Here is a 27310-nt window from a genome sequence, read left to right on the forward strand (position 1 = left end):
CATGTCCTTGGGTTTCAGTTGGGGTTAAGCGATGTCACTGGTATCAATTATAAATTCAGGAAACATAAAATCCCCCTTGTGCACTTCCTAATGATGCTGATGGGTTATCCAACACATGCTTTGAAGATGCTTACATTATAAGATGTGAATTTATGGCAGTAACCTGATTCCAAAGACATATTTTTCAAAGCTTGACTATTTTATGAGTCACTGGTCACCTAGGTGAATATCACTGATTCACTTCTGATGGAGAAAATGAAATGCATGTTAATTAGCAGCGTGGTAAACCGTGGCACTGAAGATGCACTAACTGAGTCGTAACTTTGCAGCTGTGATGGTATAGATTTATGTTACTCTCACTTTCTCTGCACCTCTCACCAAGCTCTAGAGAGTTATCTACAGGGGACAGTGTTCACCTTAGTGAAAGGACATGGATGACACAGCTGCCTCCATGATGATGGCTGGAAAAGTGGTGATGGTGTGGCGGAATTAATTCAATAAACAGGGGCTGCCTGTGGGAGGACTTCAGGCAAACACCAGAAATATAGCTCTTTTGCAGGTGCTGAAAGAGTATTTGCATTTTTTATTTAAAGGCAAACCCATCCCCTGGAGCAAATTAATGGAAGCAATGCAAACTAGATTTTCTTTCTTCCATTCTATTAGGAATTCCATTTTATTCCTTCCTCAGCCAAATTTTGTTTTATTGTGTATGTGCAGTGCTGGGGATTGAACCCAGGGCCTCTTGTATGCTATGCATATTGGCCAAGCATCTGCTACTGGGCTGCACCTCCAGCCCCTCCATTCACTTCTCTGTGGAATGCCTTCTTCCTCTGACCATAACGGTATCCTCTGCCCTTTGACTAAGCTTTAGACAGGTGTCTAACAGGAGGCCCCTGACCTCCCTTTCCTTGAGCATTTACTCTAAATAACTTGCAGCTGTAATTTCTTTCTCTGCCCCACTGAGATGCTCAAGATTCTAATCTGCTACAACTCAGGAAAGGGTTCAGTATCATCAAGAAATAAAGGTTTCCCTGTCTCCTTGGCTATGAGGGAGGATGGGAAACTAACTTCCCCCAAAGGGTCATTCATTCGAGCAGAGGACTAATCACACTGATAACTCCATGTACTCCTCAATATCCTCCAGTACTTTCTTATTAGCTAATCCCAGCATGTTGGGTCTTCTGCCTTTTGTTTCAGTGGAGTTCAATCCTGCCTGTTTAATTCTGTCTGGTGTGATTCTCCCTTAATAAGTCACACTTGCCACTAAAAATTCCAAATCATGTGTAGACATCTTGGATAACTCGTTTGATTGAGGATGAGTTAAGGATGGTTGGTGGCTCAGGAATTTGGTTAAAGGAGGAGGAGACCACTTCCTCTGCTCAAATCTTTAATGAAAAGAGAGAGAATGCATTTATTGTAAAGTGAGTCACCCTCAGATGATTCCTTTGAGGAGACTGCAGAAAGAGGAAGAAGGAACAGCAGTGGGGTGGAAGGTGCATAGAAACTTGCCTTCTGGGTTCAGAATCCTTAGGCTGTTTATTCATTACACTTATCTCATTTTTGCTTATCTGTAAAACAGAGATAATTACAGATATTTTTTTGTCGGTTCAAAGGATTCAATAAAACAGACCATATACATCAAGTGCTTAGAACAGATACAGGTGGTAAGTGCTTCATCAGTGTTAGTTATTATCACCTTCACCATGACCATTGCTGTTGAAATGACTTTAAACCAGTACTCATCCAAATTTGGGTCTCAAGTTCCTATCTGTAAAATGACACCTGTTAAGAAAAGGCCAAAATCTTTCCAGATTTAAGGTTTTCTTTGTGATTCTAATGAGGAAGCTGTCCATACACTTAACCAAGAGGACATCTGTCAGGCTAATGGCTGAGTGCCATTAGTGCAGCCTGTGACATCCAGAAGGGGCAGAGAGAGGAAATAGAGCATCCAATGGAAAAGAAACTGAAGTCAGTCAATCAGGGTGATTTCAGACCATGGGCCCTGGGACTAGGTGGTCTGGGTTGGAGGTCCAACTCTACCTCTTGCTAACTGGGGCAACTTATTTACCTCCAGGAGAAAATGACTAATAATATCACCTGCCTGGTAGTAGGCTTGATACGAAGAAGATTAAATGCATTAAATGCATTACCCGGACCAAGAAAAGAGGTGGGGGAGGAAAGAGAAGCACACAGCCACTCAATGGCCACCTGGAGGAGAAGCTGTACTCACTGATGGGGCCTAGTTAGAAAATTCTCAGCCCTTGTTTACTTCCTGCTACTATCTGGACTGATCAAGTCTCTTCAGGAGGAAGGGAGAGAAGAAAAATCATGAAATCTAATTCCTGGCCGGCCATGCATGGAATAGTGTCCTTGGCCCTTGGTTCCTCGACATGCTTGAAGTGGCCTACAAATGATTTTCAGGTTTTGAACATCAAACTGGCAAGAGGAGAAATGAAAAACAAAATCTGACTCTCCACAGAAAGAAGAAGTCCCAAATTATCTCACCAGCATCAATTAATTTACAGAACTGGGGTCCTTGCTGCCCTTTCTCAGCCTGTCTTTCTCCTTCCCACCTTCTGGTTCTCTCTTTCGGCACAGCATATATTTTCCTCACCTAAATTTAAATCCTCTTTTCCAACTATTCTGTGATACATATGTACCCCTTCCATATTAATATTAAATGTTTGCCTTTTTAACCCTCTCCTGATAACACCTTGTTCATATCCACCTGAACAGCTTTCTATGCAGAAAAAAAAAACTTACCAAAATGGTATCAATCTGGATATATTGTTTTTATATCCCATTTCCAAGCAATGATCACACTTTTCCATTTCAGCACATTTTCATTCCATCTGATGCTTTGACCACATTCAATTTCCCAGCTTGATCACAAAATTGTTCCGTACATCAGATTGTTCAATAGCCAGTCTACTGCTACAAGTGATATCCTCTTATGACCCTTCCTTTGCTTTGCTTTTAGTCGAATAGAGGGTTTTTTGTTTGTTCGGGGTTTTTTTTTGTGTTTTTTTTAAATGCTGACTTTTGAAAGAGTTTTTTAAAAGTAATTTGATAATGGAAGATTTCTCTTAAAGTTGAACTTTCAAAAAATGCCGCAGCATTAGCTCTTTTCTTTTAGAACTGGTTTTAGCTATTCAAATGCTACCAGCATCTCAAGTGAAATGAACCAGCTTTACTCATAATGAAACCCAGCCTGTTCCACTTAAGGTGAGTGAGCCAACAGTCTAAGTGCTTCAGACCAACTTCAAGAACATAGAACAGGGATGGAGATGTGGTTCAAGCAGTAACGTGCTCGCCTGGCATGCACAGGGCACTGGGTTCTGTCCTCAGCACCATATAAAAATAAAATAAAGATGTTGTGTCCACTGAAAACTGGAAAATAAACTCTCCCTCTCTCTCTCTCTCCTCTCTCTCTCTTTTTAAAAAAAAAAAAGAAAGAAAGAAAGAAAAGAAACAAACACAGAACAAACTCCTTCTTGGTCCTGTGGCCACAGTTTTGTTGGTGAATCAAATTTCCCTAAAGGAGGAGACCAGAATCATCTCAGCTCTTTCTCAATTGTCCAGGTGAAAGTCTAAGCCAGAAGGACTCCCAGTGCTATGGTACCAGACATCCTCATCTGAGCATGGGGGCAGGGACAGATCAGCAAAGACAGGCACTCACCGTATACTGCAATGGTCTTTGTGTCCTGCAGAATGGCATTTCTGGCGGAGACCTGCACTGTGATGCTGTTCATTCCTTCTGAAGTAAATTTGAATGATATGCTTCCCTCCAAGGTGATCAAGGGCTATAATAAATAGGAAACAGAGCAAGCAGAAAGCTTCTTAGTTAAAGTTGAAATAGCCGTGAACCAGCTGGTCAGTAACTCTGCAGGGGCTCTTCTTGGTACACTAGCATGGAACTTTCTATGCATCCCCATCACCTGAAATGCAGGCCAGAGGGGAGGCTGTCTATTGCAACAATGGCCCCATGTAATTCTATCCATTTTGGGGGGATTGGACACCTCTCTCCTGGTATCATCCTGACTCTGGACTGGAAAATCAACAGGTCTTTCTTGTTGATGGGTTACATGTCTCTCTTTTTTCACAATCTATTTTGATCAAGAACATGTTTTAATCCAAGCACACTTTCAAATCAAACAAGAAAGGGGATCTCTTATTTATCTAAACTTAATAGCAGGCACAGAAAATCTATACATTGCCAAACATTCATCTCTAGGCTCTACCATTATATGAAATTCCAATGGAACACAGCAACCGTGGACACTTAAATTGGACAATAGATAGAAATGGGAGGTGTGGCGGCTCCCTGTGAGAAGCACCATCAACAGTTTCCTGGAAGTAGCTTCCGTGAAAATAAGTAGTTATTGGATTGTGGTTTCAGGACTCAAGAAAGAAAAAAAAAAAAAACAAGTATTGGAGGAGTGCTGTAAAATAAGCAGATGCCAAGTTTCTAGAAGAAAAAATTATTAAGCTGCTGACCTCCCATGACTCACTCCTCACAAATATTTTTTCCCATCTTAATTAGTTCTAAAATCAAAATTCATTTAATTCCCTGTATGGTGAAGGGCAGACTAAAGTCCAGCATAAGAATTATTTTTAATAGGGTCGGCTGAGAATTTTGTTTTATATTAAAATTATGAAAAAAAATAATAGGAGGCAGAGAAGAAAGTTGTTTAGTGCTTTCACAGTCTATACCAGCTTTCGGGCAAATAGCATTGATTTCTCCTTTCCCACTCTGGACAGTGGGCCCAATGGGCTACATTTGCATGCATGGCTTCAGAAGAAATCAAGGAGCTTCTTTTGTACTCTGTTGTGTCAGCAGTGGGGGCAAGAGCTTCCTTCCCTATCAGGCTTGCAGCAGGTCTAGGTGCAAGAGAGCTCTCCTCCCTGCATGTGCACAGCTATTTAAAGCCAAAATTCAGTTATCAAAATCACGTTTTTACTAAAATGAGGTGTATAGCATTGGAAGAGCAAAGCCACAGGTCTCTACTGGTTTTAAAATTATTGCTGACTTTTGAGTACCAGGATATTTACGGAAAACATAAAAAATGAAGCTGACCTAAAGAAAGGACCATGTTTGATTTAGGATGTGAGGTCATTTTGTGTGTGTGTGTGTGTGTGTGTGTGTGTGTGTGTGTACATGCATTTATGTGGCAGTGGGGAGGGGTTTGTAATGGATATGGGTTGCCTCTTTGTAATGAGATACTTAACGTAGACCGCCTGCTGGCCCTGAAGCTAGGGCTCCCCCTGAACTCTTGCATTCATAAGCCATATTCCCTTCCATTTGGCTTCAGCCAGCATAAGCTGAGCCTCAGTCACTAGCCCTGTACAGAAGGCAGACTCACCTCCGTGTTGTTTCCATACCACCACACATAAGTGAGGGTGCCCACTTGGCTGGGCCACAGCACTGCACTTGCATTGACCTCCTTGTTCTTTGTGGTGACAAAGGGAAGAGATAGGTGCACATGCTCCAAGGGACCTAAAACACAAGAAAAAGAGGGGCCATGGAGAGGAAAGAGCTTCAGCTATTCTGCCTTCCCTGCTCTGAGAGAACACATATTTACTCAGAAGCCTCGCAAACATCACAGCCACCTTCCCTAAGGGAAGTGCCCGGTTCTCTCACCACTTTGGAGAACAGAAATATATTGCAAACAAAGTCATTTTGTCATTTTGTATTTACAGATCTTACTTCCAGGTCTATAACCTGAGTTATAGATGTGTGAAAGTTAAAAAAAATTTACAAGTAGTTTATGAAGTCCTTATATGAACAGACAAGATTTCCCAGGAAGATGCAAGGTCTTTCCAAGAGATTATAGCCTTGGTGATAAACCAGAATCATGGGGACCTGCTGAGAATCATATTGGGGTTAGAAGTATGCAAATCCCCAAATCATTTCACAAGTAATTTTTTTTTTATTATTTTTGCATTTCAAAGGTGTGTATAGGTGTGCCTGTGTGTATGAGCATGTGAATGAGAATCTGCCTGGTAAGCATGGAACACACTATATTTGGGGCTGAGTTAGGCTTGCCCAGGAAAGAGGCACACAGGAAGGGCTCTGTGCCAGTGTGCTCCGGGCTTTGGAACATGCCCCTTGGTCTTGCCATCATTGATTGTGCAGATCTTGCCAATGCCACTAACACTTTTCCCCCAGCAGGCACACCTTTGCCTTCTGCAGGTCCTGTGCTTATACACCTTTCTCACGGCCCTGTCAGCCTTGAGGTTTCGGTTCCAGCATCACCTCCTCTGTGATGCTCTCCCTGTCATTGTGTCAATGACAAATAGGACACCTTGTTAGTGAGTCATGGTCATTCATTCAATCAATAATTCTTAAGCACTTGTCATGGTTTAGATATGGGGCATCCCCCAAAAGCTGATGTCTGAGACAATGCAAGAATTGTTCAGATGCAGAATGGTAGAATTGGGAGATACAATCTGATCAGTGAATTAATCCACTGATATGGATTAACTGGACAGTAACTCTGAGCAGGTAGGGTATGCTTGAAGGAGGTCGGTCACTGGGGTGAGCCATTAGGGTTTATATTTTGTCCCTGGGGAGTCAAGATTTCTCTGCATCCTTGTTGCCAGATCCTGAACTACTTTCCTCTGTCATGATGTTCTGCCTCATCTTGGGCCAGAGCTATAGAGTCAGCCATCTATGGACTGAGACCTCTGAAACTATGAGCCCCAAATAAACTTCCTCTCTTAAACATTGTTTTTTGCTAGGTCCTTTGGTCACAGTGATGAAAAAGCTAACTAATCAGTACTGTTAGGTATTGAGTATAATCTTAGGTCCCAGAGATATTTAGCACTTAATAAGCTTAGGTAATTTTAAGGGAAAAAGTTATTGAAAACATAAAGCAGGGCTAATTTTGATGGAGTGGTTAAAGAAGCCTTCTCAGAAGAAATGATGTTTGGACAGTGGCCTAGATAGAGTGAAAGATTATACCAAGTGTCTGTTTGTGATGCTCCAGTGTAAGACCTTGAGGAGAAGATGCCCTTTCCATATCAGTCGACCAGCAAGGATGCAAGAACAGCTAAGTGGAAAAATGGAGGAAAACATGTAGCCGAGCAAGTCCATCAGGGTTCAAGGACACACAGCACATTGGCCTTGTAGGCTCTGAAGTACATATATATGGGCTTGTATAAGTTTATCCTTGCATGTATATACATTATACCTCCATAAAAGTGTGACATTTTTCAGATTTGCCTGACCTCTTGTCTTTACCTACTTTTCATGGGTATAAAATACGTGGGGTTTTGTTGTCCAGAACCCTAACCATTAAGCATCTCTGTTCTGCACAGAGGGTGAAGTCTTCCCTAAAGGAGCCACAGAGTAAAATTCCACCCTATGGAAGTCCCCAGTTGATGGTTCTGCTCAAAGAGCTAAACAAATTGGTAGATGCTGCTCTACATATAGGTGCCTGTGATACACAAAAGGGACAGCAGGTGGCGCTGCATCACTCCATATGAATATTCCTGGCAAGATGGTTGAGAGAATTAGGAATTACTTGGGTGAATTGGGTTTCCCTATCCTTTTTTTGTATTGCCTTCCCATGCTGCAGGAAACAGCTGATGTCTGTGAGACTGAACATTGTGTGTGTGTGTGTGTGTGTGTGTGTGTATACACGCACGCTGACTGCTGTGATCTCCCTCTAGCATTTATGTCCTGAATATTTAATTAAATATTGCAAATATGTAATATTCTTATTTATCTGAAGTGATTTTCAAAAAGACACTAGAAGAAGTAAAGGGGATTTGAACTATAAGGAAGATATACCAAAATCAGACTTTCTCAAACTTCAGCATATATAAGAAGCATACTACTGTGTTCAAAGCACACTATGATACTACATTTCCTATTATCTTAATTTAGTAGGTTAGGGATAGAACCCAGAAATAGAAAATTACTATTTAATTTTGAGCAGGTGGCTCATTCAACCACACTTAAAAAAATCTGTTATGATTTGCCAGTCAATATAATGATGGCATGATAGTTGCAAAGCCACATGTTTTTTTTCAAGCCATATGGATGACTTTACCCTAAGGTGGGGCCAGAGAGATATCTTCAAATTGCTCCTATGTAAGGGAGCAGTTAAGGAAAATGTTTGAGGAAGAACTAGAACATCTACCTCATCTTCTTTCACCTCCCATCCTGCAAGTTTGCAGAGTCTTCAATTTTTTTTTTCTGCAAGATGGTTGTGATAGGGCAGCTTTCTGAGCAAAAATCTGCATGCTCTCTAAAATCTCTGCCCCATCCAGCTGAAGGCAATGCTGGCCGCAGCATGTGTCTCATTAGTTTGCAAAACAGCAGAGCACAGTGAATACCATCCCCAAGGAATTTCCAACTGTCAGCCTTCAAGAAATTACCCAGGTGCTCTGTGAGAGCAGAGCAGCTGGCCCATTCCTGCATGCATTAAAGCAGGAACATGGGCTCCATTTGTTTCTGATGACCTTTGCAAACCCATATTGAAAAACCTCTGATTTGGAATAAAATCACCTTTCTGCACTGGAGAGTGGAGAGAATGTGTATGTAATACAAGAAATGGGTTTTCTGGAGTTTACCGATGGGGGAGTCAGTGGGACAGAGGCAGAGAGGAGGTTAGCAAGCTTTGTGGCTAGTTCTATACCTCAGAATCCACGAAGTCCAAATGCTACTTAAAGATGATGGAAAACCAAATGTTGTTAGTTGACAGGGTACTGCTTGATAGATCTTTTGAGAATAATATGTGCTTCCATTTGATAGAGAAGAAAATCTAGGTTCAGTGAGACAGAGTAATATGACTAGCATTTGGACTTAAACAGCACATCAGAAACTCTGACCAGTACTTTTAAAAACTTTTCTCTCACAAAGCCAACTCTGTCCCCCACCTGCACTTAGGCACTAAAAATTACTTACGACACCTCCCAGGCATTAGAAGTTTGGGAGTGTGACTCAGTGCTACTCTTATTGTGACTTCCTTTTATTGTAAAACAGGGCCAAAATCAGAGAGCTTCTCCAATCTTTGTTTTTTCTACCTGAAAGGAAGGGCCTAAGTCATTTATTATCGTACAGATGTGAAAACAGACAAAATGAGTTTAAGGGCATAGTAAAGCACCCCAGAGACTTTAGAAGAGGTGCTGAGCTAATGTGTCAGAACCTGTGGACCCTGCTGAGGTGTGGGTATTAGGTTAATGTGAGCTACAAACAGCTTTAAATGTGATCCTGCTTTTAACACAATCTGTATATAAGAGTGAATTCTCATCCCCAAGGCCAAGCTCAGAAAGGGGTTCCATTAATATGAGGAGGTGGGCTTACCCAACAACTTCACCCAAGAAGAGTCTGAGAGATTAAAGTCAGAACACAAACATTCAATCACAAATCATCTCCTGCTATTTTACCTGATCAACCAGGTTGATGGAATGAAAAAAAAAATGCAGAGAAACAAAGAAACTCATTTCTTTTAGAAGCCTTGGGCTTTGGCAGGCCTTAATCTTGACAGAGGTCAACTATCTATTATTTTCCTTCCCTGGATTTAGAAAATCTGGGACAATCCTTAGGGGAAGCAGTAGATCCCTCAAGGGATCTGATTATGTACAGAAATGAGAAAAAGTGCCCAGGGGCACAGGGAGATTGAGCCAGGGAGGACTCAATGGGAGGCCCTGAGAAGCACAGATCAGAGCCACTCCTGAATTCTAGGTCCAGAGTTGTACATGACTGGAGTGAGGTGCATGCATAATAAATACATGAGAAGTGGACTGCAGCTCCATTTCCCAAGGAGGGTCGCTGTCTAGTAGAAATCCACCCTCACAGAACAAGTTGTAGGAAATGATAAGCTACTAGAAAGGCCACCATTCTCAGCAAATGGACTGTCATTTGTGTCACAAGTCATTTTTTTGTTACCAATAATTAACGTTTGTTTGTGGTGTACCTTCAGAGATTTTTAGATTATTCTCATAATCATCCCTTTATTGCCCTCAACACTGATGGACAGGGGGTATTGTGTCTTGGGCTATATGAGATGGAGGGGAACTTGTGCAATGCATCTTAAACCTGCATAGTTGTGTAGCAAGGAAGCTACTTCTAACCTAAACACTCATGTGTCTTCAGGATGTCTGCCAAGGTATGGAGGGAGAGAATACCTGCTGATGGAGATAGTTCCTGCAGCCCCAAGCCACCCTTCACACTGACCCTAACTTTAGTGATCAAGAACTGAAATTCCTGAGACTGGCAGGCCTGAGTCTGGGGCCTGGCTCTGTTAGGTAGTACATCAGCTACCTCAAACAATTCACTTTTAGCTCTGTGGTCCTTTGCAAAGCAGGGTTTCTCACTGCTTCTACTTCATAGGATTGTTTTGAGAAGTGTGGTAATACACATAAAGAGCTTATAGTGCAAAGCCTACCTGGCATACAGAGGAAGAGCTTAATAAAGTGTAGCCAAAGTGGGAGAGACAGTTAGCAAAGTGGGAACCCTGTCTAACTCTGTTTAGACCCAAATTAGGGAGTGTGTGCTTCCTCAGAGAACCCCAACCATGAGTGTACAATAGGCAAAGATGGAGAAGAAGTAATACATTTGGAGTCTTCAGCAACCACACTGTCTCTTGGGCATCCCTAAATAGTCCTGTCCTTTCACACAGTTTTTATATTATTCTTATTATTTAAAGACAGAGACCTAGATGTCACTTTCATTATTCTTATTTTGTTCCCTGGACAAGGTGCAGGGGAGAGATATAGAGTATTGCCAGGCCTTAATACTCTTTATCTGGGGACTTGAAATTTGTGCTAAGCCTTAATGTAAAGAAATTACTTTAATGTAAACTATTTTTCTAAGAACCAAAAATGAGTCTGAGGACTGTGGGGGACAACTTCATGCATACGATATTTATGACACACAATATACCCAACATAATTTAGTTGTTATCTCATTACAGCCAGCCGTGCCTTCTGATTCCTCAATGGGGAAAAGCTACAGCGTGTCTTGGAACTCTTTCCTAGGGTAGCTTTCTTAACACTCATAACACTCTTTCCCTCCATATCACCTTCTCTGGAATACCAAACCATCATTAGACAGTAGCCCAGAAATCATATTAAAAAGAAAAAAAAAGGAGTGAAAATGTTAAAAGGATGATTTTTAGCAAGACATAACTTGGAAAACAGAAATAAGTGGCTAGGGGAGCAATTCCTTTGCCTGAGCTAGTTTGATTGAACTGTGCATTTCTTTGTTTCTGACCATTTGTAACCAAAGAGCTGGTGGTGGGGGGCAACTCATGCCATGTTTCAACTGAGAAGTTCTGAAAATTGCCCAGATTCAGACCCACACGCAGGTGCTATATCTCTGGGGTATCTGGAAGAAATAATCTCACTGCATTTACAATTTCAAGCAATTCAGATTCCAAGATGGCTCAGATTCCCCTCGTGGATTTTCTTCTTACTTTATCTCTACTTTGCCCTCTGACTCATTTCCTTTCCCCCATCTGCTAAAATGTAACTCCTGTATTTCTTCTGGATAAGAAATGTGGGATCACATTTTAAAAGGACACAAATTTAAGCTATGTCATAAGCCAACAACAGTAATAACATACAAGTTACATGTAAGTACAGGACGGCGCTGTCAGACCCCAGACTGTTGTCCACCTGCATGGTCACTCGGAAAATGCGCATGTTCTGATAGACGTGTTTGATCCCATCTTCCATGGAGCTGAGATTGACGTAAGACACTGCAATGCCATGACCAAAGTCCACTTGGATGAGTGTCCGCTGGACATCACCCTGCAAAAGAGCCCAGAGTCAGCAGAAATGGAGTCAGAGCTTGGCTGCACTTTCTAGGGGCCTGGGGCTTTGTTTTGGTCCTGACTCCTCCAACAGCTGGGAACATCTGTCTGTTTTGATAGAATCCCTCCTGACACTCCCTGGCAGACAGGAATTTGCTAAGATGGATACTCTCCAAACATGTAGGGCACCAACAACCAGAAATTTCAAGGCTTGGGAGATTAACAGTGTTTGATTATCAGGTTCAATTTGATATTCAATTACTCAAGAAGGCTTTGTTAACAGTCTTATCATCCACATCAATAAAAGTTGCACCCAGGTGGCTTCAAAAATTCAGCCTACCTGTTGTGGTCACCAGGTACCTCCTGCTTCTCCAGAATCATTCTCTTTGTTTCTGGTTCCCTAACCATGTTGGAGGAAGGGTAGAGGACACCTAGCCTGACATCAGATAGGACAATGAATTCTCTTAAAATTCAGTATTTTGTATTAAGAAAATGGTCTTATTTTAGTCTTCACAGAATCTGAGTCTGGATAAAAGAACAGGGACAGTTCAAATGCCTTGACAGATGAAGACTATGAAGTCTACAAAGGTTTCATCGTTCACTCAGGTTAACACAGCTAGTAACTGGTGGACCGGGATTCTGACCTGGTCCTCTGGATTTTGGTTCATCCATTTCAACATACCACTGTGAGTAAAGTTGAAGCCCCTGAAGCTTGAATCCCAGTGTGTTATTAACAAGCTAGATGACTTCATACATGGGGTCTATCATTCAGCCTGCTTTGGTCTCAGTTACCAAATCTATGAAATGGACACAATACTACCACACCATCTTAACTCAAAAGATTCTTAAAAATATGTAGATAATTAGTAATCCATAAAGTGTTACACAAAAATCAATGACTATAAAAACAACACAGCTGTAAAAGACCTACAATACTTCTGCAAAGATGGACTGGGATTATATGACTCTAAATCTCCCATGAGCAGACAGAAGGTAAAGTCTCTAATCCAAAACCTCAGACCTCTTTAGTTTCTCAAGAAGCAAAGTGGCTTAGAGCAAATTGGCAAAAAAACAAGAACTAAAAACTTCTTTCACACAGTCCATCTTTATCAAACCATGTTTCATTCTTTTTGATAGTCTTTCCCATTTTCAGATAAAAAGAAAAAGAAAAAATACCTTTGAACTAGAAATGCCTTTTTGATTAAGTAAGGTTTATATGGTATCACATTTTTTGAAAAGGCCAAATTTAAAAGCTGATGGTTAAAGGATTATTTCATACCAAAGGAAAAGCAGTTCAAATCCTATGAATCTGTGTGACCTACTCCTCTGATCTATGCCTAGCCGAGCACTGTTGAGGGGCACACAGCAGCTAACGCTCATTGAGAACCTAGTACAGCTCTCAGGAAACACACAGGCCAAAGTCCTCCCCTGGGGTGGAAAAAGAAACTAGACTCAAAAGTATGAAGCAAACATCCACAAGCTCAAGTATTGTGCAATTACTTGAATTCCCTTCACTAATAAATATAAATGTCAACTATTCTTGCTAACTTGTCCTTTGCTTGGGCAACCAGAGTGGACTGATGAATCCATCTTTCTGTTTCTGGTGAGTTTCCATTTCCAGGTCTTCTGGGTTTTTGACAGAGTAGTTGGGAAGCCAACCCTAGGTGTGTGCTGAGGGGAAAAGATCACTTTTTGAAATGAGGGTCTGGGGTAAATATCAGGGGTAGATGGGGGTTCTCCAGGGCATTCAACAAGCAGTGGACTGGGAGAGGGAGAGAGACAGGCTTTGTGGGGACAAAGAAGGTGTCAGACAGGGGTCATCGCTTACAAGAGGACGGAGGGGAGATTTCCACCTACAGCTAACTCTGCTTCATTCTCCCTTGAGAGAGAGACAGAGAGTGAAGGAGACAGAAGCCACCCACAGAACCGGCAAGACTAAAATGTCAGCCAACATCATTTCAGTCTACATTGGTGTGAATTTCCTGTTAGGTATTCACTATTTTCCCTTAGTTGGCCTTGACTTATACCTCTTGTCAATTACATAAACCCCTCCAAGTTCTATCTGTCTGGATTTCATGTGGTCCTCTGGCTTGATAATATTCTGACATCTTGATTTATGATAAAGTTCTCTATGCATACAGTTGGTGAAAGAAGGGAGTTACTCAATGTTTACATGAATGCAGCGATAAGCATCTCTAATGGAAAATGTTTTAAATATTTTAAAATGTTGAGGCCCAAACACTATCTAAGACCACAGCAGAATCAGGTTCTTAGAATATCCATTTACCTATCTAGATGTATGTACATATATCTAGATAGACATATATCTAACCTTAATATACATATATATCTCCTAAACACACACACACACATTCTGCAGGGAGGTAAATATTAACCAAATCGACAATACAAACATGGCCTGAGATTTCATGAGCTCCCACATCATTAGTGAGATAAATGCATTTTAAATAATCACACCAGAAAGAAAAAGGCATGAAGGAGTGCCGCAGTCTCTGGCTGGGCACAAATCACGAGTCTCCACACAGCTTGTAGATTCAAACAGCAATTCTTTATTCCCAAACTCACACCGGCCGTCTACAAACACGTTCTGGGGGAATCCAGGTTCTCTGCCCAAATCCAATCCGCCCAAATCCCCTCCTGCCTAAATCCACTCTCTCCCAAATCCACTCCGCATGGGCTTCTGTCTCCCAAAATATACTGTTTGACCCTAAGCACTCAAGAGGAACTCAGCAGCAGGATACGCCCTATTCCAAAAGAGGAACACCCTAATCTCCTATTATACTAAACCGCCCTATTCTAAAGGGGAAACACCCTACTCTCCTATTATGCTAAACTGCCCTATTCTAAAGGGGAAACACCCTACTCTCCTATTATGCTAAACTGCCCTATTCTAAAGGGGGAACACCCTAAACACGGATCCTGCCCTGGTCCTTGAGCAAGGTCACCTTTCAGAAGTCCTTCCACTAGACAGCATGGGAGTAAGCTGGCAAGGAATTTGTCATACCTACTTGGCTGATGGCTCCCAGCAAAGGAGTGTCCTGGGGCATGGTGAGTTCATACAGTAAGGAGAGCTGCAAAGCTCATGAACTGGGAACTTCAGGGAAGTCTTCCCAGAGAAAATGATAACTGAGCTGAGAAAACCTGAAGGAAGAAAATAAATTAACCAAATGAAAAAACTGAGTGAGAGAGTGGGAGGTGAGGGAGGCGATGAGAAAGAGAGAAGGAAGAAGAGTGGAAGGCTCTGTGGCAAGGGGAGATGGTACAGTGGAAACAGGTAAAGGAGACTGAAGAAGAAAGAGTTGACAAGAGCATCTTGTAAAATGAGGCTGGCGAGGAGACACAGGCCTTCTGGGACTTGAGGGTCCAGTTTCTGAATTTGACCTTTCTTCTAAGAGCAATGGAAAGCCATTAAAGTGTGCCAAGCAGAAGTTTGGGGTAAGATGCATGGTGATATATGATCTCTCCAGCTACCATGTGGAGGATGAAATGAAGGGGGTCATGTATGCTGGGAAGCTAATGAGCAGGCAATTTGGGGTAGATAATGGCAGACTGAAAACAAAAGCTGCCTCATGAAGTTACATGCATCTCTCTGAAAACTAACTCACAAATAGTTTATTGGTGTCATAATCAATTATTCAGAGCATTTAACAGCAGTATCTCTTATAGATATTTTTTTGAATGTTGATGCCCAACTACTCCCAAGAACCATGTTTCATGATTTCTGGGGAGGATGCTCAGTCTTGTTGCAGATCTCGAAGGTCCCCCACTACATGGGGCTGTACTCAGGGTTGAGGCTCTCTGGTTCAGACTGTTGAATGGCAGGCCTTCTTGTGATTGAATTCATCCAAAGATGAATATAGTATAGCACAAAATGATGCTATTCTTATTAGATTTTAATGTGATGATAAAGTTTCTTCAGGATGCTCTAGGATTTGAAGTGCTAAAGGTGCATTAATAAAGCCGGGAACGAAAGGACTAAACTCCCTGTTGTTGGAACACAGCACAATCACTCACAGAAGTTCTGGGATATGTGCAGTCAAGATTAGCTGCCTTCTCTAGGAAAATGAGTCGCTGTCTGATACCACACTCATTTGCAAACTCCTAAAGGCTGGAATGTATTCTGTTAATGTCTGGATTCAGATAATTATTTTTAATGCAGTTTGATTGTTGTGCATTTAAAATGTGTTTATCAAAATGGTAATTTTTAACATATTATCTCATTTAGTCGTTAAGATACCTGGGAGATTGAAAGAACAGACGCAATTTCTCTTTGATATAGTAGGAAACTGGGGCAGAGACATGTTAAATAAGATTCCTAGAGTCACACAGCTATTAAGAGTTTTATAGAGGTGTTTTAGACTGTCCATTTAGCACAGTTTTCTCTGAGTTTCTTCAGGTGAGAGTTCCTAATAATACCTTTCAGGGTGAGAGAAAGATGATAAGATGAGGCTTCACTTTCTTCTCTTGTTTGACTCTATTCGCAGCTTTGAACATTTTCTGCTTGGTCAACATTTTGACTTAGACACTTCTAACTCAAGAAGGGTTGGCCCCAGTGAAGCAGTATCATGCTCAAGCCATAGAGAAGATAGAGAATATGAGAAAGACTCAGTTTCCATAATCCATGGTTGGGGAAACTTTATGTATAATTGAGAGTTACTTGAATTTAATGAATGAAAGCCATTGTTTCTGCACCTGAACCCAGGCCAGCAAACCCCTGGACTATCACAGAAAATTCTTTACATCCAAAGCCCTTTAGTCACCTGCCCTAATATAGACGCAGAACTGAGAAGACTGGCTCAAATAAGTGCCTGGCAAAAGCAGAAAAGCCACAAGAAATCCAGATGGGGATTCTCCAAGGGCATCACTGACTTCTGCAATAGAAAAACAAATGTATCAATCAGCCACAATGAAGCCCAGATTAACCGAAGCAGTGAAAGGTGTGTGAGTCTATCAGATTCTGTGACATAGACTCAGAGAAGAAAATAAATGCCATAATAACTCCACATCGAGGCCTCAGTCCAGAAGCAAGACACAGAGATACACAGAAGTGTCAGAGACACGCTGCATGAAACCAAGCTCATTGTCAGAGTATGACAGTAGGCTTGACTCAGGTTTCGGTAACATTTTGTCTCCGAAGGAGCTTAAAGATCATCCGACAAAAACTGCATTGTAGAGACCGAGTTAGTACATCCCATTTCTTTAAAAATAAACAAAAAATGTCACAGTGTATATACCATAAGTCTAAGTGGGTGGGTATGAGAACAAAGAAGGGTGTTAACCAATGTAACCATGCTGATTACTCTGGCCTGGGTGGTGTAAAGGAAGGGGCCCGAAGACAACAGGAGCTCTGAAAGACAGGGGAGAAAAGTGGGGAAATGGTGATCCCATTAGATTTAAAAGGGGGATAGAAGCATTGCAAATCACAATATTTTATCTCCACTATTACCATAAGTATTGAAATATTGATTAAATATATGGGACCTAAGCAGAATGTGACACCGATATTATATTTGATGATGATGAAACATAGTCAACTTTAGTTTGGGTGTCTGTTGTTATTTAAGTACTCTTGTGACCACAAATTAGGACCAAAATAAGATGGTCGAATGAGACAGCCATTATTACCCTAGGTATGTGTATGACTGCATGAATGATGTGACTCTACTTAGTGTACCACCAGACAAGTCAACAATTGGGCTCCATTGTGTACAATGAATTGAAGAGCATTCTGCTGTCATGGATAACTAATTAGAACAAATAAAAAATTTTTAAAAAAGAAAAGAAAAAGAGACCAAAATAAAAAATCCTTATGCTACACTGAGCATCCTAAACAGAAATCATAGACCTCAGCCCTTTATCCTATGGCAATCTTTAGGCAGGGAGCAAGTCACTCAGCATTACCTAGCATACTACTCCAGGTAGGCAGACCCAGGTTAGCAAGATCTTGATAAGTGGGAAAGGAGAAAACTATGGAGCAAAGTGTCCTGTGTAAGGTCCTTGCTTAGCATCTGGCTGGCCATCTTAAGTGACAGCCACCATTTTAAGAAACATTTCACTTTCCAACCCAAGGGTGTTTCTGAGAAAGGCTCATCACTCCCTTGTAACAATCCTGAAACTTCACACACTTACACACACACACACACACACACACACACACACACACACACACAGCATCAGGACCCACCTGGCTCTCTAATCCCTGAGACCACCCCATAAAAGTCCAAATCCCCAAGCCTGTTTTGCCTCTCTCCATCTATGGAGAGATGTGCCTTTATTTGTTGGCTCTGACAAATAAAATCCCATGTGTATCTCTGCCTGGTCTCCGTCTTTCATTTCTCGTTTTCCTGTCTCCCCATTCCTCGCTTTCCTTTTACCCTGGACTTCAAATAAGATGTGTAATCAGCCAGTGGAAGGAGCACTGGATAGAAGTTTTATCTACACTGCACTTATTCAATAGGATTGAACTCATGTGACTCACACACAAAGTTGGGGTGCAAACTGGATTACTCTAGAACATACCTTGGTGGTCACTAAGAAGCAGAGAAAGCTTTCTTGAAAGTTTATTGTGCAAGAAATAATAGAAATTGCTTTCTGTGTATTATCTTATTTAATCTTCAACCCTGAAAGACTCAGGCCTGTTTGAATTTTCCTAGAATCATTAGACTGGTCCTTTTTAACTCTAAGTCTCACACTCCTACTAATTCACAGGACACTCATCCTGCTCTGCTGTGCTCATGTCTAGTTGGGTGCTAGAGTGAGCATTCATTCATACATGAAATCAGAGGGCTGACTGTTCTGGTTTGAAATTGCCCTCCAAAGGTCAAGAGCTGGAAACTTCATGTCCATTTTAAGAGTGCTGAGAGGTGTGGCCTTCCTGATAAAAATATGAATGTGGGCCCCTTCTCTCTCATTAGTACACATGTTCTCTTGCCAACCTACCTACCACCATGGGATGATGCATGAGACGACCCTTGCCAGATGTAAGTACCTTGACTATGAACTTCCCGGCTTCCAGACCTGTAACAAATAAATCTCTGTTCTTTATAAATTACTCATCTCAGTCTGTTAGACCAGTACAAAACAGAGTAAGACACTAATTAAATTTCTTTAGGGGCATGCAAACATGTAAAAAATTCTTCTGAAAATACTGATGTAAGAGGTTCCCAGTGAAATGTGCCAGGCTCTATAAAATACCATGGAAGCTACAAAATTCTGATTATGAGGACCCCTGGTGGTGTGAGTGTTTGAACAATGAATGAGAAACTGTAATTGGGAAGTAACTGTTATAACTGCCATTTGGGCCTTCCCAGGGGAGATTTTATAATGGTGATCTATCTGGGAACTTCCTATGCAGAACAAACCACTCTATGACAAAAGGCAGTTACAACTGTACTATCTTTTGTCTCCAAGCAAGTTCCTGGGCCTCTTGTCTTCCTTTCAAGAGGTGCTGCCAATGCTGAAAGCTGAGGCTGCCACACCAGAACAGCTGGAAGAGAGTCTCCCCAGCACCTCTGGTTTGAATCATGCCCTATGGGCTTTTCTTTAGTTTCAAACCTGAGCTCTGAACCACATGAAGAGGTGCAGAACAGAGGCAGCCACCTCCCCTTGCCTGTTCAGAGATGGTTTTCTAAAGCACAGGTGTCTCCCCAGGTACACAGGTCTCCTGGGCCTCTTGGCAAGCAAAGGCAACATGAACTTGTATGGTCTGACCTGGAGGAGGAATGGCCATCACACTGAAGAGAGTGGTAAGTAATGTTTCGAGGCATAAGTCAGGCCTGACAAGGCCAGGGATACCAGAGAGACCACAGTATTGACCAACGCATCATTGGACTTGACTTATGATAATTTCACCTTTTATTAATCAGATGGCAACTAGCTCGGTTTGTAAGCCTTTCTCTGAGGACTTTGATCCTTGGGATTTGCCAACTAAACTTCCAGGTATTTCTATATGTAACATTCAGATCAAGAACTTCCAATAGGAACCTCAAAAATGATTTGCTCCTTCACTTTCAAATGGGTATAACACCATATATTTGAAGAAACTACAGACTTTCAAATTTTGTTTTTATGTCTTCTGTACTTGGTGCCTGGCTTAGGGTAGAACAGCGCACATAGAAGAGGCACACTTGGCTTGTGTAAGTAGAGAGATAACTATAAATTGGGGCCTCTCTACTCCATGTAGATATTTTTAAATGACTAAGAATTTTCTCTATATTACCACTACATGGTGGCTTAAGGAATTATCTCAGTAGACTTTGGCAGGAAAACAATGGAGTTACCAAGGGACATAAATCTTATAAATGTTTCTGAGTGACTTTTAAAATCACTCATAAAGTAAAACATTCAACTATGTAATAAGAACAGAATTACATTTTTTAAATGAGTAGTAGGAAGATTCCTTTAGGAATCTACCTGGGCAACCAGATTTTCCTAGTAGTAAAAGATGTAATAGAAATATGTAAGCTTTATGAAAAGAAACAGAGAGAGAAGTCATGGTGTATTCATTGGGGAAATGTCAAAAAATGCTGAAAAAAAATTAAAATTGCACACAATTTTGCCACCTAGAAAGCAGATTGTCAACAGATTAGTGACTATCATTTTAATCAAGGAGAATTCCTGAACACATACACATAACCAAGACTACCATAACAGCTGTGGAATCGCTATTTGAAGATTTTGCTGTAGACATTTTCACATACCTTTCAGTTTTTATGCCTGTCATCACTTGGTGGACTTCACCAAGTGACACAACCCCTTCTATGAAATGGATGCACCATTTCTTACCCTTAAAGTTGCTTCATCCCCTTTCCAAATTAGTAGGCTGTTGTGGAATCAAAATGAGTTTACAGAGATCCAGCAGGGTGCTATATGTGGAAGAGGTGCCTTGCAGAGGTCAGCTAGAACAGATAGTTGCATGTCCTTTGAAATACTTTAAACATGTGGATCTCAATTTCTTTGCCTCTAAATTAAAGATGGGCAGACCCAAGGATCCTTATTGCTATTTCTAGTTCAGATAGGCAGTGACTTTTATAATTCCATTATTCTTATCATTGGTGGTATTGAACACTCACACACACGTATCCTAATACATCTTTGGGCTGATGGGATCATCTCAACTCTGGTGAACATGCAGCACTTACTCAAGTGCTGCTGTGACATGGTAGAAATTTTCCATTGCACATCAGTTATGGATTAGGTTGAACACTGAGCTCCTGAAACTAAGGCATAGAATAATGAATGGTAAACTGCAAAGCCTGAGCTAGAGGAAGTTATCCACAGTCAAGGATTGGCAGGTGTGGTGAAGCCCTTACTGGAGGGTGGTTGCCACCCTGTTAATGATGTGGAACATTAGAGCCTCAATCAAGCAGGCTAGGAGGGTAAAATTCCAAACTGAAGACTATTTCAGGACTCTAAGCCCTAGGATATTCATTGAGCTGAAACCCTCAGTAATCAGCCAGGTATCTCCCTTTGCTGGTCAAGGCGGAGCAAAACTCTTTGCAAACATCTCTCCTTTGAGACCCTAAGGAACAGCAATACCCCAACTTATGTGTACTTTTCAGACAAGAATGAGTGTAAATGCAATTTCACAAGAACAAATTGTTCTCATGGTTTTCCTAATATGCCTCACAATTGGGTTAGGCAAAGAGCCAGAGAAAAATAAAGTCCCTTGTGGGGTTTTGATCAAATGCTGTCTTCTGACTGAAATAGAAATATACTTAGATGCCTGAGATTTTCTGCATATACACTCTGCTTATATTAAAATTTTAAATGCATAGTTTTATTTGTTCTTGAAATAATTCCTTCTAATTTCCCTAACTCATTGAATATAAAAAGAAAAGAGCTTTTCTCTTCTGCTACCACCCCCAGTCTGAGTCTCCTCAAACTTATCAGAGCCAAGAAAATGACTGCCCACATTTTTTTCCTCCTTTTTGCTAGGGACTCCTGTAGCAGGGGGCACTGACTGTGATAACAACTTCAAACCTAACAGCATCAAATCAAAGCAGTCTCAGCTATAAAATACCTTTTTGGATTTACTCTCCTATATTAAGGCTGAACCATACCATAGCTTTCCACTTACGTCATGATCAGTGTTTCTTCTCCAGGTTCACCCAGAACCCCATCCACAAAAAGTGGAATAGAAGTGAAACTGTATTTGCTCCAAGATCTCCCTTCATCAAAACTCAACCTAGTGATAGAGGAAAACAACAGTCAAGGATCTCAAGAGAAAATATAAAAAGTCCTTTCTAAGAAAATATGCTATCAACCAAGAAAGGCTGCATTTTTAAAGGCAGTTCGGGCATTGTCAAAATAAGCCCTCCTTCCATCTGATTAGGCCTTCTTCATTATATCAAAGGGCACAAATACAGGTAGCCAAACCAGTGGGACTCAAGCATTAAAATCCCAATAAGGGAGAATTGTGCAAAATGGGAATAATAAGAGTGTCTGGCTGATTTTTTTTTTAACTTATTTTATTAGTCTTTAGACCTCAGTGTGACCCTCTCCAAATCCTCACTGGTATCTAGCAGCATGTGATCCTGAAGATAGATTTCAACAGACCTATCTCTAAATGGCAAATTCCAAAATGTGGCAGGTTTTACATTGTTATAAATCATAGCTCCCCTCATTGAATTAATGGATGAGAACTGAAGGATGGGCCCTTGAGAATGAGAGTGGAGAAGTGTGCCACTCTGAGGGTTACCATTATGGTCTGAATGTTTGTGCCCTCACATGTGTTGGTAGTATTAGGAGGTGGATGCTTTGGGAGATGATCAGGTCATAAGGGCAGAGCTCTCATGAACGGGGTTAAAGACTTATAAGGGCCTCAATAATTGTTTTGCTCATTTCACCAGGTGATACCACAGCAAGAAGGCACCATTTGGGAACCAGAAAGCAGAGTCCTCACCAGGCACTGAATCTGGTCAGTGCGTTCTTGATCTTGGACTTTCAGATTCCAGAACTGAGAGCTATAAATTTCTGTTCTTAATGAGTGAACCAGCTTCTGGCATTTTGTTACAGGAGATTTTCTTTTGCTGTCCTTCTCTGTGGATTTCTGTTCCCCAGGCTAACTAAGCCTTGTTTTTTTTCTTCTGTAGCCTTCTCTTTAGTCATCAAATTGACAACTTAGAGGGAAAACCAGGCTTTTGATTTCGAACAAGCTCACATGTGAGACAGTCACTTACAAACACAGAGGAAAAAGCTGACTGGAAACCCCTCTGGAAGGTAGACCTTGCACATCCACCAGGGGACGACATACAGGCAAAGTGGCAGAATGTCACCTCAAAAAGGAAGCTCAGGAAGCTTCACGGGAGATACAGGAGTATGACCATCATAAACTGCTAATCTCTGTGCAGAATGTACATAACACATTCTGTATTTGAGGAGATGTTATTTGGGACATAACACCAAGTAGTTTAACTACTCAGAGACTGAGTAGTAGTGAACATCCTTCTACCCGTGATTGCAATGAGAGAAAAAGGTACTGGTGGTAGGTTGTGACTGTCACATTTGAAAACCATAACACAATTCTTCTTTTCAGAACAAAAATCACCACCTCCCCCCGCTTTTATACTTCTACCTTCCCCCTGCCAAAAACTGCAGGCAACAATCTTCTTTTAGTGGAGCAAAGGTGTAGATAAAACTCAAGCTCATCTTGACACTTTACTAAGCACAGTCACAGTGTGATAGCCTGATTCCCAGGGCAGTCCTGTAGTGCAGAACCAGCAGGTGCATGTCCCCAGGCAGCAGGTGTCCTTACCAAAGATGTTGAATTGGAAGAGAACTGTGTTTCATGGCCACCGGGACTCCACCTTAATCTAGGTACAAAACACTGTGCTCTTCTTCAAAGATCTAGATGAGGAAAACGAACACACATGGACACACATCCACACACACCTACTGTACAGAGAATTAGTTTTCATATGAGAGCAAAAATTCCTCCCAGGAGAAAAATAGATCTCCCTAAATTTGGCGGGGAATAGAGCTAAACAATGTTTCCCAACATAGGCTACATGTACCATTGGCGTTATGTAAAAATAATATTTAGGTATAAAGAAAATGAATTTAAAAACATCTAGTATGTGTTTGTGTTAATATTCTCTTATCATTAGGGTAATATCCATGTATTTTCATTTTTGATGTTTTCAAAATATCAGAAAACTGCATATGTATCTCTAGATGGATGGAGTCTTAAAGATTGGTTTCTTCAATAGTTTCATTTTTACAGATTAAAAGATTAAGGTTTAGACAGATGTAGCGACTTGCCAAAGACCATGCAAACAGTCCCTGATGGGAACTGGGACTTGCTGTGTTATGGTACCCTGTTCTATCTAATTATTCCAACTTTCCAAGTGTTACCAAAGAAAGGTACTCTTGTTTAATTCACAAAAGTTCCACCAACTTGCAAGTAGTTCTGATCAAAATGAAATTGTCACCTTGGACACATGTGTTAGTGGGCCTTTCTCAAAATATGAAGCAAATAATTTGAAGTTAAATGGAAACATGAGGCAACATCTCTAAATCCTCTCTACCAGATGTGTGCCATACTTATAGTCAGATTGCTACAAGAGCCTTGTTGGATGTTATACACAGATACTTTTATTCCCCTTGTTTCTTTCTTATACCCAAGACACACACCAGGACCATAGAAGTAGAGATTTCCATGGCTTGTTTAGGGTGTTGGGAGGAAGAAAATGAAATAGTGGGTCTCTCTTTTCCAGAGGAAGCTTCTTCATTAAAGAATTTCTGCGTAGCTCTAAGATTTGTTACTCTGAGGTTTCTTATGCAATTCTTCTTCCCTGCCATGCTTTTCCTAAAATTTGAGAATCCCACAGATTTTCTTCAAACGTTTGAAGGTAATAAGTGGCAACTGGACTATCATGTAGATGTTTTTTTTTTCTAAAATTCAAAGTAGAGTGCTCTCATTGCCAAGTGTGATTACCTGTGCATTAGATTTTAATTTACAGTGCTAGTTTTTGTATGATAATTAAACATCAGTGGCTTATTAAAACATATTTATTGAAGTGTAACAACCATGCATTAGGCTCCTATCTTGTTATGATTGCTAAACCTCATTAACTGCCTGGTTTATAAGCCATGGATATCTAATTTTCATTCAGAAGAAAGGCAGGAAGCATTTAAGCTAAACACATTGGTTTAAAGTGATTCCATTTCTACTTTATCTAACATATGCATCCTGATGGTTATTACTCTGTCTTTTGCACATGAGATTTAAGCATCTCAAAATACCATCTGGGTAATGGCCATTTCTATATCATTTCATTCTTCTCTGTTCTGGCTTCAAGGCAAAGGGAATTTATGGTGGCAACTTGGAATTAGATATATAATCAACCCTTCAAGTTCCAAGTTCCTATTTGATAAATCCACAGGGATTCTGTTTTTTCTTTTATGGGAAAAATTCCATCAGATCTAATTTAAAAAAAATGTTCACTTATAAATGTTTTTACATCCAGGCCCTAATTAAGAATTATCTTTATTAAATAACAAACGAAATGAAATTGCACAAAAATTTGCTAAACTCAAAAGATTTGTTTGAGACTTTTTTAAATTTATTTTTTAGTTGTAGTTGAACAAAACACCTTTATTTTACTTATTTATTTTTTATGTGGTACTGAGGATCAAACCCAGGGTCTCACACATGTGAGGTGAGCACTCTACCATTGAGCCACAACCCCAGCCTGAGACTTTTATTAAAAAAAAAAAAACACTTAATATGTTTTTGGATTCATATGTAGCATGTACCACTGCTAAATAAGTTCCTAAACTTGAACCAAATTGAACAATTTTTATGCTATTTAAACTTTGGCAATACAACCAAGGGTCTTTTCTTACCTGCCTCCAAGTGTTCCCTGCATCTGAAGAGACAAACATACTGATGTCGCTGTCTGACAGTTCAGAACCTATATTACCTAGAAAGAGCACATCACCCTTAGTGAAAAGAACTTTCCACAAAAACTAACAATGGCCTAGATCAGCAGTCTTCATGGCCTGAGAAGGATTTTGACGGCAAGCATTTTGTCCAAGCAGGGGTTTTCAACATACTTGCTTCAGGGTTAATGGTTTAGGTGCCTTTGAAAATATTTCTAGCCTGCTCATTAAATTCCAACCATGGATATCTAGCTTTTTAAAATCAGCACCATCTACAGCAGCAAGCAAAGGAGACAAGCTTCTTACCTGAAGCAACTATGATGCTTGGAGCTGTATCTCTGCTGGCAATGATTCCTGATGTGTAGGGATTCTCAGAGACTTTCAGGTGAAGGTGTAGTTAGCAATAGGGCTACACAGGGAAGAAATGAGAGTCATAACAGCACAAAAGCTAATGGTCACCTAAAGCCCCAATTCAGAGCATTCATGCATCCATATATCTGTCCATCCCATCAGACCATCTAACTTTCCCCATTCCTGTGTCCTCTTACAACCCATTCGTCCACCCAACTACCACCTTGCATTCCACAAATATCTAGTGTCTTCTAAGTGTAAGACAATTGCCAAGTTTGTAAGAATAGAAAACTCCTTCACTGTAGGTGTAATTTCCTGATATAAGTGCCAATTTGGTAATTTGATGAGTATTTAAGTACCACATACATAAAACTCTAGAGGAAGTTTATGACAGGGTTGCAAAGCCTCAAATTTGGTCATTTGAGAGTTTACAATTCAAGTAGAAGACATGAGATCTTTCTATTTATTACTATAAAGAGAGTATTTTAACAGCCATAAGATAAATACAGACAACACATTATATGAGATTCTAGAAAGTGAGGAGGCACAGTCCAACTTTGGATTGGGCAAGGGGAGTTCCTAGGAGAAAATGGTGGATGAGTAGGCTTTGAACTGTGGGCAAGATGTTCAGACATGGGGAACATCAATAACAGAGAAGAAGAGTTGCAGGGTATCGCCAGGTACGATTAAGAGGAGAAATGGAATCTGAAGCCAGAAAAGGTTGAGTCAGGCCAAGAGAACTTTGAAAAAGCCAGCTGGCATCTTTTAATCATTCTTCAGTTGAAATCCCAGTCTTAGTTGGGAAAAGGCTGTGTGACATGTACCCCTGTCCTAACATTCTCCAAACAACAGACACAGTGTCTCTATTAAAATTCCAAAGTTGGCCTGCACCTCCTTACCTTCTAGAATCTGTTCAATACAGTAGTCATACTTGTAAACAAAATGCACTAGTAACAAAAATTTAAATGAAAATATGAGGGGTTTGTTTATCTATGTCTGAAAACCTTGAACAAGTTCCGTGATTAAGATATCAACAGCTTCCCAAAAAAAGAAAAAAGAGGACAATAAATCTTCTACAAATTTTGTTTAAAATAGTCCTTGTACTGACTTGTCAAAAAATACAAGTTTGTGTTTGAACCCATATTTTTTTTTCATCTCCCAGGAAGATTACTTTCTAATCTTATCAACTTGAGTCTTTGGAATCACTAATGTATCTCTGTTATTACTTTTATTCTGCTCTGTAAGTCTCAGTCAACAGATATTCAGAGGACTACAGAGATACAATGATT

The 27310-nt window shown here is 40.6% G+C and overlaps 1 protein-coding gene across 1 annotated transcript in view; it reads right to left on the reverse strand.

Moving 5' to 3' along the window:
* The window catches only part of LOC143639971 (VPS10 domain-containing receptor SorCS1-like), a 78607-nt gene that overhangs the window by 41103 nt on the left and 10194 nt on the right, over window positions 1–27310 (reverse strand). Inside the window, exons 4-8 of the mRNA XM_077107977.1 lie at window positions 25977–26048; window positions 25635–25711; window positions 11577–11763; window positions 5364–5497; window positions 3680–3803 (exon numbers count right to left, since the gene is read on the reverse strand). Coding sequence (XP_076964092.1) covers window positions 3680–3803; window positions 5364–5497; window positions 11577–11763; window positions 25635–25711; window positions 25977–26048 — 594 coding nt within the window. The remainder of the gene's footprint in view (window positions 1–3679; window positions 3804–5363; window positions 5498–11576; window positions 11764–25634; window positions 25712–25976; window positions 26049–27310) is intronic.

This window comes from Callospermophilus lateralis, unplaced genomic scaffold, assembly GCF_048772815.1.
Source record: "Callospermophilus lateralis isolate mCalLat2 unplaced genomic scaffold, mCalLat2.hap1 Scaffold_103, whole genome shotgun sequence".
Lineage (NCBI taxonomy): Eukaryota > Metazoa > Chordata > Mammalia > Rodentia > Sciuridae > Callospermophilus > Callospermophilus lateralis.